Raw genomic sequence first — 14,519 nt, forward strand, 5'->3', positions numbered from 1 at the left:
GAATAGACGGGCAGTGTCTGAGAGGCATTTCCAAATGGCAATCGAAAACAAAAAAAATGGATACTACACCTTGGGTAGACTTGCGAAATAGTTAAATGAAGAGAATGCTTTCAGAGCCGTACATACTAATGCGAGAAGCATGAGAAATAAAGTAGACGATCTAAACATCTATTTCGAATCGACAGCAGTAAAATTCGATACTATTTGTATAACCGAGACCTGGATGACGGTACATGATCAAACTCCATTTTTTCCTGGCTATCATTCTGAACACCTGGTGAGGAACAAAAAGAAAGGGGGCGGAGTGGCAATATATGTCAAAGACACCCTTTCTTACTCTGTGTCTGAAGAACTCTCAGAAATTAGTGATGGGCAAAAAATTAATTTTTTAGAGCGGTTACTTCAACAACAATACCAAACAAGTGAACTCTCCATTATCATCAGTGATATTAACATAAACATGATCTCAGAAGACACATGGTCACATGAGACAAGTAATCTTGTTCATTGTCATGCTTTCAAAAACATTATTGATTTGCCCACAAGAATAACGGCAACTTCTGGTACTTTAATAGACGTATGCCTATCAAACATATGCAGTAGTGACATCAAAGCAGGTGTTCTAGTTTCTGATGTAAGCGATCATCTTCCGATTTTTCGCATTATCAAAATCAGCTACAGTATCGGAAATGCACCTCGCCCAGCTCATTTTCATCGCAAGATTAATGATAAACATTGGAGAATTTTAGGCTGTTACTGTCAAAAGAACGATGGCAAGATGTTTATCGTGAATCCGAGGCTGGGAAGGCTTACAGCATCTTCTTGCAGCGTATGCGTGAATACTATGACATTGCTTTTCCATTGCAACAAGCTTATCACAGAAACAAAAAAGCAAGAAAGCCATGGGTAGGTAAAATCTTGTATAAACTTATAAAACATAAGAATTCAATATTTCACAAGTTTCTTAGAAATCGCAATCCAGAAGTGCTAAAGGAGTATAAGAAATATAGAAATAAATTAAACAGCGATATTAAAAGGGCGAAAGACGCATACTTTGAGGAACTTTTCTATCGGCTGCGAAATCAACCAAAAAAATTGTGGGAAGCAGTTAACAATCTAGCAGGAAGAACAAGAAGTGACCAATCCCACACAGCCCTGACGACAGCAGAAAACACAAAACTAGTTGACGATATGAACAGACATTTTATAAAAGCGGGAGGCTTATCCACCTGGTGCAGAAAGCAGTAGAAATAATAATGACGTCATAACCGAGGTCAATGAAACTATTTTCTTAAGACCAATAGATCCTAACGAAGTGGTAGCAGTAATAAAAAAGCTAAAACGTAATGTAGCTGCGGGTATAGACGGAATTACTTCGAATGCAGTAATACATGTCGCGCATGAGATTAGAGAAGTGCTAGCATATTTACTAAATTTAACATTAACTGGTGGAATTTTCCCGGAAGAATTGAAAATAGCCCGAGTTACGCCAATACACAAAGGGGGGGATAATGGACAATTTAGTAATTACAGGTCAATATCTATCTTAACTGTGTTTTCAAAGATTTTCGAAGATATAATTTACGCCCGATTACTCACATTTTGTAATGCACGCAAGGTAATTACAATGAGTCAGTATTGTTTCCAAAAGAATAAATCCACTGAACAAGCACTCTTGTATATCAAAGATAAAATAATAAGTAATATTGAAGACATAAACTATACTATTGGTCTATTTTTAGATCTAAAGAAGGCATTTGATTCTATAGATCACAAAATTTTGTTACAGAAGTTAGAGAAGTACGGAATTCGGGGTGTTGCAAGTCGGTTGATGAAAAGCTATTTAAATAATCTTCAACAGTTCGTACGTATGCAGGATGTTTCGTTTAGTTATCTAACGCTTGAACGAGGCGTCCCTCAGGGCTCTAAGCTAGGTCCGTTATTATTCATAATTTTCGTAAATGATATATTTACTATACCTGATTCCCCAGAATTAATAATGCACGCCGTGTGTAGACTTATCAAAAAGCATTGGTATTATGTACAAAATTTCTAAACTGATTCCCCTAAGCTGAAACAACAGCTATACAATTGCATTCTTTATTCTAAGCTGTGCTATGGAGAGCTCTGGTGTGGGGAACAACTAGCAAAACTAACTACAAGAAACTTGTACTTCTACGAAAAAGGGTTCTCCGCATATACTGCAAACACCAAGGAAATTACGCAAACTTGAGGACAGCACCTTTATTTCAAAGATATCGTATGCTTCGTGCCGATCAAGTCTATTATATGAAAATATTGCAAATCATATACAGCAGAAAACTGTATGAGCCCAACGAAGGAGTTAGACAACACACTTATCCTATCCGCCAAATCTTACGCCGTCCACAAGGAACACGAACAAATTATGGTAAACAAACAACTTTTACCCATCAAACAACTTGCATATTAAACAAATTAGAACATAAGCTTAATTTTGACTGTACAGAAAAAGTATTTAGGTACAAGTTAAAGAAGTGCTAATGCAGGAAAACATACTTTTTGATGGATCCTAAAAAATACTGATGTTAGCAATGGTAGTAGTCATGCGATGGAAATCTTGTACTGCATGTATTTTATTAACTATAAAATATAATGGTATGTATCACATGTCTCTAATGTTCTAGTCTGATTCCTTCCTGAGTAATTGTTATTTAAGTATGTTATGTAGTAAGTATGTTACAAGATTTGTATAATCAGTCAGATTCAATGTAACATGATATTTTTGTCAGCTAATCTTTGCTCTGTTGCTTCTTTTGTTTCATGAAGGTCTGGATGCCGCGAAAGCTGTTTTTTATTTTTATTTTTTTTTTTTGATGTACGAACTGTGTACAAGGGTGTTGGGTCCTCTGTCAGGCTATATGCCTTTAGCCCCAACATCCTTTTGTTTCTTGTGTCTTGTACAAGAAAACAATAGAACAAATTTTGAAAATTGAAAAAAAAATTGAAAATTGAATTTCGCCGGCCAACACAAGGCATGGTGCTCACTTACATCTTTTAAGGGCCTGCTGTAAAGGTAGGGGCGAGACTTTGAGGTAGCCTAAATGATGGCAAGACTTTTTGTTCTTGCTGAAAAATAACCATTTATCCCTTAACCCGCAGCCTTTCATAACTCCGCTCGAAGCACGCCGGACAAGGCATCGCCACGCTGAATCCCTAACGCCTTATAGCACTAAAACTAACGTATTTAAGTATTCATTTTTTCCGCGTACAATATCAGACTGGAACAACTTGCCTTGTGAACAGCTGTCCAATATTGACGCTATTGCTCAGTTAAGATGTTAAGTTTTTTATGCTTTGCGTATGCCTTGTGTATGCCTTTTTGTTCTTGCCTTGTGTTTGCTTTGCATATGCTTAGTTTTTATGCCAACTTTTGTATTGTTTCTTTTCCCGTTCCATACTTACAATGTTGTTTCCCTCTGGTTATTATAATTTGTACTTCCCATGCCCCTCCTGCTTGGGCCCTTACCTGGGCCTGCAGTATGTCATAAATAATAAATAAAAGACATTCCTTTTCTGTTGTAGAATAGTTGGCCTCCGCTTTAATAGTGCCTGGCTGGCATAACTGATGACCTTTTTCTGTCCGTCAGTTCTCTACACAAGAACGGCACTGAGTCCTACAACACTGCTTGCGTCGGTACGTATTTTTGTTTTGAGAATTTGTCGAAATGTGCAAGCAACACAGGCATCTGCAGGCATCGTTTTAGTTCTTGAAATGCTTCCTGCTGCGGTGTTTCCCACTATAATTCTCGTCGGACCTAGTAAGGTTAGTTAGTACCTCGGCGATACGGGGGCAGCTTTCGATGAACCGCCTGTAATAGGTGCAGAGGCTCGAAAATCTACGAACGGCTTTCTTGTCGGCGGGTGGAGGGAATGCAGCAATGGTGGTTATCTTCTGCGGGTCCGGGCGTACACCAGACTTGCTTATCAGGTGGACCAAGATCATGAGTTCCTCATTCGCAAAACGGCGCTTCTCTGGCTTGAGGGAGAGTCCGGAGGTTTTGATTGATTGAAATACAGCTTCAAGGTGCCGGAGATGCCCGTAGAAGCTTGAGGGAAACACAACGACATCGTCCAAGAACACGAGGCAAGTCTGCCGCTTCAATCTAGACAGTACGGTATCGATAACGCGTTGAAAAGTTGAGGGGGCCAAGCAAAGACTAAACGGCATCACCCTGAATTACAAGAGGCCGTCTGGTGTTCTATAGGCCGCCTTTTCTTTATCTCTCTTGTCAAGTTCAATTTGCCGATAGCCGGTCTTAAGGTCCATTGATGAAAAACACCTCATGTTGTGGGGTCAATTAAAAGTGTCGTCTATCCGTGGGAGAGGATACATATCCTTCTTTGTGGTTTTGTTCAGGCGATGATAATCGACGCAGATGCGTAGGGTGCTGTCCTTCTTCACCGGCCCAACAGATGACGTCCACGGACTCTTGGAAGGTTGAATAATGTCGTCGCATAGCGTTTCGTCGACTTGTTTTCTGATTGTCTCCTGCTTTCGCGTCGAAACCCTGTGCGGGCTCTGACGGAGTGGTCTGGTAATCTTCTCGGTTAGGATGTGATGTTCTGCTACTGATGTCTGCCAAATTTTCAGCGACGATGAACAGCAGTCCTTTTATTACCGAAGCAGGCTTTTCAGCCGTTTTTGCTTATTTATTTATTCAAAATACCTTACAGACTTTTTTATTTATTTATTCAAAATACCTTACAGGCCCAACAGGGCATTGTATAAAGGGAGCAAAAAAGAAATACATACACGAATTCGTACAATTTCCACACAAACAATAACATGAACTAATTTTCAGTTATTATACAAGTCCTAACAGGATAACAATGAGAAAATATTAATAATAATTTTAATAGGAATAGGGTGGCAATGAACATCAGATGAGTATGCGCGTGAGATAATGACGTAAAACAAGCTGAAAAAAACAAGCACAAATTGTGAAGAGACTTTTCAATATTCAAAATAAAACATCACTGAATCAAACACAACAGAACTGATTGGCATGTTAGTATTCAAACCATCAAACAAAATAAGTTTAAAGTAAGAGAAAAAAAAGCGAGATACTAGTAGTGAATAAACGCGTAGGTGCCGATTTCGGTATGAATAAAACGAGCAGTTAATCCTGGAAATGGGTGAGTAGAAGGTGCCGTAATTTTTCCCGATTGAGTTCAGCTACGATTCCATCTGGAAGGCTGTTGTACATGCGGATTACATGGGGGAGTGCAGATGAGTTGAAAATGTGTGTTTTACCGTATTTGCGTGCGAATGAACGATGATTATTTAGTCTCTTTGATGTGAATGTGTTTGCAATGTCATTGATAATGGCCTTGTTTCATGAACGTATTTATGAAATAATGAAAGGAGGTTCAGATCACGTCGGCTGCTCAAAAGGGAAAGTGATAAGTTTTTTTTAATTTGTGTTATGCTTGCACTATTATCGTAGTTTTGTGAGATGAATCTAGCGGCTCTATGCTGTATCGATTCCAGCATGTTAGTTAAATAGCTGTAATGAGAGAACCAAACTGCAGAAGCGAATTCTAGCTGGGGGCGAACAAATGTTATGTACGGTAAGCTAAAGCACCTATATTTGTGGGCGTCTTACGTAGATTGCGGCGTATGTAGCTTAATGATCGTGTGGCGTCACTGCAGATGTTGGTGATGTGGGTAGTCCAAGAAAGGTTAAATGTGAAGGTTACATCTAAATATTTAAAACAGTCAACACTGGATACGTGATTGCCATTAATAAAGTAGAAAACTCAGAGTTAGAATGTTTGCCAGAGAAGGACATTACTTTACATTTACTTGAATTAAGAAACATTAGCCAACCATTACACCAATTGCTGATGAGGTCGAGGTCATTTTGAATTATTACGTTATCACAAGTACTAGTTATTACTCAGTAAATTATACAGTCGTCAGCGAAATGCGCACTTGTGAGGATAAATTACTTGGTAAGTCATTAATATAAATAAGAAAAAGCAGTAGACCGAGAACACTCCCTTGTGGCACACCAGAGGAGTAAAAATCATTAACAATGGCGAATTGCTGCCGGTTAGTAAAAAAGTTCCATATCCATGACAGAGTTGATGAATCTATACACAAAGAAGAGAGTTTAGAGATTTAGTGGCAGTAAGCAACACGATCGAAAGCTTTGCCAAAATCCAGAAAAAGACAGTCAATTTGCAAGTTTAGATCTAAGTGATGATGCAGGTCAGTCGTGAATTCGAAAAGGTGTGTTTCTCATGATGGGGCCTTTCTAAATCCATGTTGGTTTGGGAAGAAAATGTCATTCTGCTCTAAGTGATTGTTAATATGGGAGGCTCAAGCATCTTACAGCAGATGGATGTCAGAGAAAGGGGTCTGTAATTTTGAGGTGAGTTTTTATTGCCCCTTTTAAACACGGGGATGACCTTTGCAATTTTCTAATGATGTGGAAGCTGTCCTGTTGATAGTGATTGCTGAAAGATGTGACATAATGTTTTGCTCGAGGGTGAGGCAGTACGTTTTAGTATCTTAGTGTTAATCTCGTCAACGCCCGCTGACGTGGACAGTTTAAGATTATTATAGATGCGATTCCGTCAACAGTGATTTCAATGGGTTGCAAAAAGAAATAGTCAAGATCAACTACCTCGGGGACGTTTGTATGATCTTCAGTGGTGTAAACTGATGTGAAGAAAGTATTGAAAGCGTTGGGACAGTCTTTATCTGGAATGGAAATGTGGTCGTCATTTTGCAACGTGATTTTGTTATCGTGACCTTCTGGGCATAGTTGTTTCCAAAATTTCTTTGCGTTAGTGGAGAGCAGTGACGGTAGATTGTGAGAAATGTACTTATCACGTGCGGTGCATATCGCGGAGCAGTAGCTATTTAAGAAGTCTCTATACCTTTGCAACGAAGCAGCAGTTTGCGTGCGTTTAGCTGCCGCGTACAAACTCTTTTTTATTTCTTAATCTGTCAAGTGATTTATTAAACCATGGATTTTTTTATCATTTGTTATTTTGATTGTAGGAATATGTTCACTAACTAATGAAGCTAACTTGTTTTTAAAGAATGTCCAGTTGTCTTCTACGGAGCGATTATGAAAGGATGGTAAAAGTACACTCTCAAAGAGTGTACATAATTCATCATTTATAACAATGTAATTACCTCTATTATATATGCGCATTGTTTTTGTTTTAGCTCTAGCGAGACGAAATGGGACGTTAAGAATCATTTGAATTAACGAAATGCTTCGGAAGAGTCGTATTGACGTTGAAATTCTCGTGGAGACCTCGATTCGTCGAAGCAGGTTAGTGGACTCGACGAAGGTGATAACAATGCTCACTTCCACAATTTCTTCAAAATAGGCAAGCGTCGTGCCTTTGCTCTCGTGTTTGTACTCGTTGCTGAAGTTCGTGGGCATAACTATTGCTTTCCCCCCTGTCAACTTGGCTATTCCTCTTGCAACGCAAATGACCATTTGATTAACAGCTGCTGGTCGTTTTCAATGATGCCTTGCAGCCATGCTTATTTCTGTGAGTCATCGAAAATGTTGATGCCGGATCAAGGGGGAATGGTGATTTGATCTTCCAATAAACTCAAGGCCACTTCTCTACCGTCGTGTTCTATGGTAGGGCTTGTTCTATTGATAGCGTTATCTACATGGATCTCAGATCGATGACTGCACCATGAAGGGCTTATTAATAAGCCCATACCAAGGATCACATCATTCGAGCACCGCTGTATTACTACAAAGCTTGCGGGGTAAATTCAGTTGTTAACCCAGACTCTCCCTGTGCAGGTTTCCTCCGGCGTTACTAGGTGGCCTCCAGCTATTCTTGTTTCGGGGCCTTCCCAGGCGTGCTCGACTTTCTTTACCTTCGTAGCGAACGCTCCACTGATGACAGAATAGTCAGCTGCAGTGTCGACGACAGATGTCACACTGTGGCCGGCGATAAGAAAGTCGAGGTCACTAGTTCGTTGTCTCGCGTTGCAGTAAGGTTGTGGCGTTGGATCACGGCTACGTCGGCTTGTTCAGCTGCTTTGATGTTGTGTCGTCAGGTCGTCATCAGTACATGAGGTTTCGTCGTAGGGCTTTGCCTGGTTTGCGTGGTGCTCGAAGAGTACTGTCGCGTTGTCGGAAGAGGATCTTCGACAGTTCGTGGCACAGCAATCGTAGCTCCAGCAGTTGCTGCCCTTAGTTTGGATAAGGGCTAGGAAACCAGCCCCAAGTTTAGCTAGTGTACGGCCGGCGGTGAGGCAACATGTAGCGGCCGGGTGTTGGAAAACGAGAAGATCCTCGAGGTGTCCACTGTGCTGCTGCGATGTTGCGGGGTCTTTTCCCCGCTATGGACGCGGCCCATCTACGGCGAAACTGCGCAGTCTCATCTGACAATACTGGCAGCGGCGGTAGGTGTGGCCTGCTTCTCTGCAGTGGTAGCAGAGAGGTCGGTGGTCTGGGTCAGGCCACACCTCGGTTTTCCTCGGAGCGTTGCGCTGGCTGGCAGGTGGGCAGTATGGCGTCGGTGGCTGCGGTGGCTGGCAGTGAAACTGTGATGGTGCGGCCTCTTGACGTGGCCGTGAAGGGGGAGCGTAACATCGGTTTGCAGGAGCGTAACTCATCACTTGCGGCTGAGACTGCAGAGCTTCGGAAACTCAGAGCGATTGCAGAACTTCCTTGCGGACAGTGTTGGCAATCCAATCCACTTAGGGCTACGACAAAGGCAATAGGCTCTGTAGCTCCTTCCGCACGATCTGTCGGATAGTCTCGCGCAGGTCGTTCGTACTGAGGGCATGGACTTCCGGCGTAGTTGACTGTTGAAGAGCGACGGTCATACTGCCTTGTGCGCATCTCAAGCACCTTCTCTATTGTCATTGCCTCGGTGAGAAATTCGTCAAAAGTCTTGGGCGGGTAGCGAATAAGTCTCACAAACAACTCTCGCTTCACACCCCACATGAGAAAGTGAAGCTTCTTGTCTTCAGCCATGGCATGATCGGCGTGCTGAAACAATTTCCTCATCTCTTCCGTGAGGATGGCGACATTTTTGTTTGGTAGCTGGCCCCAGGTCTCCAGCAAAGTAGCGGCCCTTTTTTTGCCAGTGTTGCTCGTGAAAGTTTCCAGGAATGCGCCGCGAAAGAGATCTCAGGAGCAAAGTGCAGACTCCCGATTCTCGAACCAGGTCCTCACCGCGTCTTCCCAGTAATGTAGATGCAGCGCAGCTTTTTTTCATAGTCCCACTGGTTCAAGGCCGCCACTTGGTCATACGTCTCGAGCCAGGTCTCCGGTTCTTCAAATTAAGATCCGTGGAAGATGGGTGTCTCCTTTGGCTGCTGCATTACGACTATGGCGGGCGTTGGTACAGGGGTTGTCATAGTTGACGCAGTAGCGGTGATGGCCTTCAGCTTGCGGTCGTTATTGCGGTCGTTATTGTACTCCAGAGGTAGCCCTTGTTGGCGGCGGGTTGCTCGCAGGTCGAAGTTGGAGGGGATGTTTGTTTCACTGTTGGGGCTCGGCTCTCGACTGGAGCGAACGTTCAATACATGGATGAGAAGCACCTCCACCGGATGTCACGCGGTTGTGACGTGGATGAAAAGAGCAGACTGCAGCTCGAATAATAAACTGTTTATTCGGGCAGAACTTGTGGCCAAATAAAAGAGAAGTTAGATTACAGCAAGACGGTCCCACTGATAGCGGCGAGCACAGAGTCGGCCAGCGATTAATTAACTAACAAGTGTGTCAGCATTTATAACCTTGCCATCGAATATTCTAGTGTTATCGCTGGCGGCGACGTAGATTCAAGAATAACTTAATATGTTCTTGAAGTGGGCGTATTCTTAACAAAACGATTTACTACAGCTTCGAAGACTTTCAAACATCATTGGTGCGGCTTGCGCTGAACGTAGTGTAACGGGGTGTTAACAAAACTTGAGGAAAGAATGCGTCAATATTGTTTGTGCGTGTTGCCAAGCTACCAACAAGCGTGCATTTGTTGTTAGCGGTGTCACGGCAATTTTATCTCCCTGCTTTGGTGACGAGTCGTCTCTCGAACAAGAATGTGCGCGCGAAAAGAAAATTTGACTGACCAGCCACAACGGCAAGTGAGGGAGCTGCCCATCGGCGAGGTAATCGCCCAGGCACCTGCTTGCACCATGTCGCGCAAAGGTGTAATCCTCCTTATTTTGTGACATTTGTATCCTGCCGTCATGTAATCTGCATGTGATGCCACTTTGTTTTTCCAGACTACTATGAAGTTTAAAATCCAGTACTCTTTATCAAAAAGGTACCGAGTTCATTCCTGGCCAACTGGATCAAGTTCTTAGCAGCTCCCTAAAAAACATGCTCAGGCAATTTCAGAAACAACTTTTTTGTAAAGCACTCCATTTGTGAAATCTTGCAATATTTGAGCAATTAATGATGTCTATTTAAAACTATTTACAAAGAACCATTACTTATAGCTGTTCAATGAGTTGTGTTCTGGGTTTTCGGTTTCGGAATGACATGTGAGGATGTCAGGGGGCGCCGCTCTGGCATCTAGAATTTCAAGGCGACTGTAAAATAAAACCAGTGTGTGTTGGGTAACCGTGGAGTAAGGTTGTTGTTCTTCTTTTCGGCGTTTCGCGCCAACCCGCGTGTTTGGGCTGGTCGGCGTCCCCGTCGGCCTCGTACGTCTCCGTCGGCCGTCTTCCTCTTCTGCTTCGTCGGAACCAGCCAGCTCCCAACACAGCAATGGCGACGAGGACGTGTAAGAACCCATTTCGTTCTCCGCGTTCGTCTTTTTCTTGCTTCTAATGAACCTACCCTGCTAACCCTAGACACTCTTTGTTCCCAGCAAGGTGGCTGCTGCGTGCTGCATCGCTTCATTCCTTCTTCATTCAGCTACGCCGTCTCTGTCGTCTTCTTCAAACAGTGTACTGGCGTCATTTTCTTCTCGTCTGCACCTCCATTCTTCTTGCTTGAAATGGCGTCTCCTATTCCACCTCCCCTATTTCTTCATTCGCCCGGAGACCCGCCACTTCCATGGGCGGACTGGAAATTGGTGTTTCAGGCCTACACAGACGCGGCCGGGGAGGACGCCAGCAAGCCCGAGCGTCGCAAGGCCCTGCTGCTCAACGCGTTGGGCCCTGCGGGGTTGAAGCTCTTCTATACTTTGGAAGCCACCAACGCATCGCCGACGCCAGCGTCAGGCGATGCCTTCAAGAATGCTGTTGCTCTTTTCGATGAGCATTTTAAAGACGTCTCGTGCGATTATCTCGCACGCGTAAAATTTCAAGAGAGGCGACATTTGCCTGGTGAGCCAGTCGCCGAGTTCATTACTTCTCTTCGAACGCTCGCCGCGTCGTGCGGCTTTGGCGCGCTCGAGGACGATATGATCCGCCATCAGCTTTTCACCAGGGTAGCCTCGCAAAACGTCCGCTGCCACATGCTTCAAAAGGGCTCCTCGATTTCATTATCCGAAGCCCTCTCGGTTGCGCGAGAGGACGAGCTTATTCGCTCCCAATTGGAGCAATTGGCTCCGCATTCAGTGAGGCAACTTTCTGCTGCGGGGGGCCAAGGCGGCGGCTCTTTGTTTCACGGGACGCGTCAAAATGGCGGCCTTTCATCTTCGTCTCGGCGCAGCGGCCAACATGGACGCCCGCCTGCACAGTCCTTCCGTGGCGGCCAACATGGCGGCCTCTCTGCGTCGCGGGGGCGAGGAAGCCGGCAATATGGCGACCCCATTCTGCCAAATTCTGGTTTTCAGGAACAGTACCGAGCTCCTAACTCGCGTTCGCAATTTTCTTCTCCAAGCGCAACCGCGCATTGCTTTCGTTGCGGATCGGCTCGGCATTTAGCCAATTTTGCGGAGTGTCCCGCGAGAAACCGCACTTGTCTTGCGTGCGGAAAAATCGGACATTTTCAGTCTGTATGCCATTCCCGTCCAGCATATCTTCCTGAACAAGTTTCTTCATCCGCTCCTTCGAGTACTGCACAGACCAATACAGTCACTGTTTTAAATGTGAATGGCCTCCACACTACGTCCGAGCCCAGCATCGTAGCTTCAGTGGGCCATGTGCCCTTGTCATTTCTCGTGGACACTGGTGCCTCAGTCTCTTTAATCAGTGCCGCTGACTTTCATAGTCATTTTTCCAACATTCGGCTTTTGCTTTCACGCGTCGTTCTACAAACATATTCCAAGGAAACGATTGATAATTTAGGTCATTTTACAGCTCAGGTCTCCTATCGCAGTCGCACTGCTTCCATTACTTTTTCTGTAACAGCCAATGGCAGCTCGCTTTTGGGACGTGATGCCATCAGGGCTTTGTCCATCAACATCGTCGGTGCGTTTATGACGTGTGCTCAAGTCGACGTCCAAGATGATCTTCCGGCCAACGCGCCTTCTGAATTCCACCACCTGTTCACCCGTGAACTGGGTGGTGTGCGCGGTTTTGTGCATAAAGTGATGCGTCGACCAGGTGTGTGCCCTGTGCGTGCCAAGGTGCGCCGCATTCCTCTTCTTCTCTGTGAGCAAGTCTCTGTGGAACTGTCTCGCCTTCAAGCCAGCGGGATCATCGAGCCTGTTTCTGCTTCCGACTGGGTTTCTCCACTGGTCGTCGTCAAGAAAAAAGATGGATCTCTTCGACTATGCGTCGACTTACGAGAACCGAACAAGGCGATCGTCGTAGACGGGTTTCCACTTCCTCACATTGAAGAACTGCTTCATCAGCTCTCCGGAGCGGTATGTTTCTCCAAGCTGGACCTCGCGTCCGCTTATCACCATGTTGAACTTTCTGAGTGCAGTAGAGACTTAACCACATTTGTATCGCACGAAGGCTTGTTTTGGTTTCGTCGCGTGTGTTTCGGGCTTGCATCTGCCTCTACAGTGTTTCAGAAAATGATGTCAATTATTCTTAAGGGTTGTAACGGCGCCCTTTGTTACTTGGATGACATTTTGGTGTGGGGACGTACTCGCGAAGAGCACGATGCTAACTTGCATACTGTTATCAACCGCATCAGTGAATGTGGTATGAAACTTAATAACAAGTGCATTTTTTCTGTAAGTGAGTTACAATTTCTAGGACATAATGTCAGTTCCCGCGGCATGACACCTGTTGAATCCAAAGTTCAGGCCATTGTCAATGCCCCACGGCCTACTGATGCCAAAACCTTGCAATCTTTTTTAGGTCTTGTTGGTTATTATGCCAAGTTTGTTCCTCGCTATGCTGATGTTGTTAAACCACTGCGTACTCTACTTCGTCGAGCACAGCCTTTTAACTGGTCAGCTGAAGCTGAGCAGAGCTTCATTCGAGTTAAGTCAATACTGGCCTCAAAGCCAGCTGTTAGTATTTTCAATGAGAAGCTTCCATCGTCATCACGACGGATGCGTCCGATGTTGGACTGGGAGCAGTGTTTCAACAACTCAGAGGTGATCAGCTGATCACTATCGCTTTTGCATCTCGTACATTGACACCTGCTGAACGCAGATATTCAGTAGGAGGGCGTGAAGCTCTCGCGTGTCTTTCTGCCTGTGAGAAATGGCATGCTTACTAGTGGGGCCAGCACTTCACATTACGCACAGATCACCAAGCACTAGTTGCTCTTTTTTCTGCAGGATCCGAAGGCCGCCGCCCCATTCGCATTTCCCGTTGGTGTGCCAAACTCATGTATTATAATTTCAGTGTTCAATATTGTAAAGGTTCTAATAACGTGGTTGCTGATGCACTGTCGCGCCTTCCCCTTCAGATACCGGTTACTGAAGAGTGGGATGAGGAAGTTGTTTCATTAGTTACTTCCTGCATTATTAAAGCTGAGCTTCAGGCAGCTACAGCTGCAGATTCCACTTTGTCTCAAGTTATCAAATATTTACGTGAAGGATGGCCTTCCAAATGTGCTCTTGCTTCTGAATTTTTGCCTTACTTTGCAGTCCGACAGGAATCGTCTGGTGTCGAGGACTTGCTTTTCCGCGATGAACGCGTGATTCCCCCTGCTTCTTTCCGTAACAAGCTAATACAGCTTGCCCATGAGGCCCATCCAGGCATTGTCCGCACCAAACAGAATCTCCGACACCGGTACTGGTGGCCAGCCTTAGACAAGCAGGTCGAGCATGCAGTTTACAACAGCCATATATGTCAGGCAGCTGACAAGTCCACCAAACCTGCATTTTCTCCGTTGCAGCCAGTCCAGTGGCCTGATCGGCCTTGGCAGAAACTCGGCATGGACATCATCGTTCCTTGGCATAATGTTCCGCAAAATGCCCGGTTCATTGTTTCTCTCATCGACTACCATTCCAAATGGCTAGAGCTTTGTGTTCACACATACGGTTACTTCTGAGGCCATCATTGAGTTTCTGTCTTCAATCTTCAGCCGGGAAGGTTTTCCTGATGCCATAGTTACAAACAATGGTCCACAGTTTCAGTCCCAACATTTCGAGGCTTTTTTTTCACAACGAGGAATTCAGCACTTGAGGTCATCAGTTTTCTATCCCCAATCAAATGGGCAAATCGAGCGCTTTAATCG

General features: G+C 44.5%; 2 protein-coding genes across 2 annotated transcripts in view; both read right to left on the reverse strand.

Moving 5' to 3' along the window:
• pyd (zonula occludens-like protein polychaetoid) overlaps positions 1–14,519 on the reverse strand; it is a gene marked incomplete at its 5' end in the record, with an annotated part of 754,603 nt that overhangs the window by 554,312 nt on the left and 185,772 nt on the right. The window lies entirely within an intron of this gene.
• The window catches only part of LOC142813835 (uncharacterized), a 213,605-nt gene continuing 200,284 nt past the window's right edge, over positions 1,199–14,519 (reverse strand). The window contains exon 2 of the mRNA XM_075891794.1: positions 1,199–13,458. Within this exon, the coding sequence (XP_075747909.1) occupies positions 8,487–9,044 (558 nt within the window). The 5' untranslated portion in view covers positions 9,045–13,458 and the 3' untranslated portion in view covers positions 1,199–8,486. The remainder of the gene's footprint in view (positions 13,459–14,519) is intronic.

The sequence above is a fragment of the Rhipicephalus microplus genome, chromosome 4 (genome assembly GCF_043290135.1).
Source record: "Rhipicephalus microplus isolate Deutch F79 chromosome 4, USDA_Rmic, whole genome shotgun sequence".
Classification (NCBI taxonomy): Eukaryota; Metazoa; Arthropoda; class Arachnida; order Ixodida; family Ixodidae; genus Rhipicephalus; species Rhipicephalus microplus.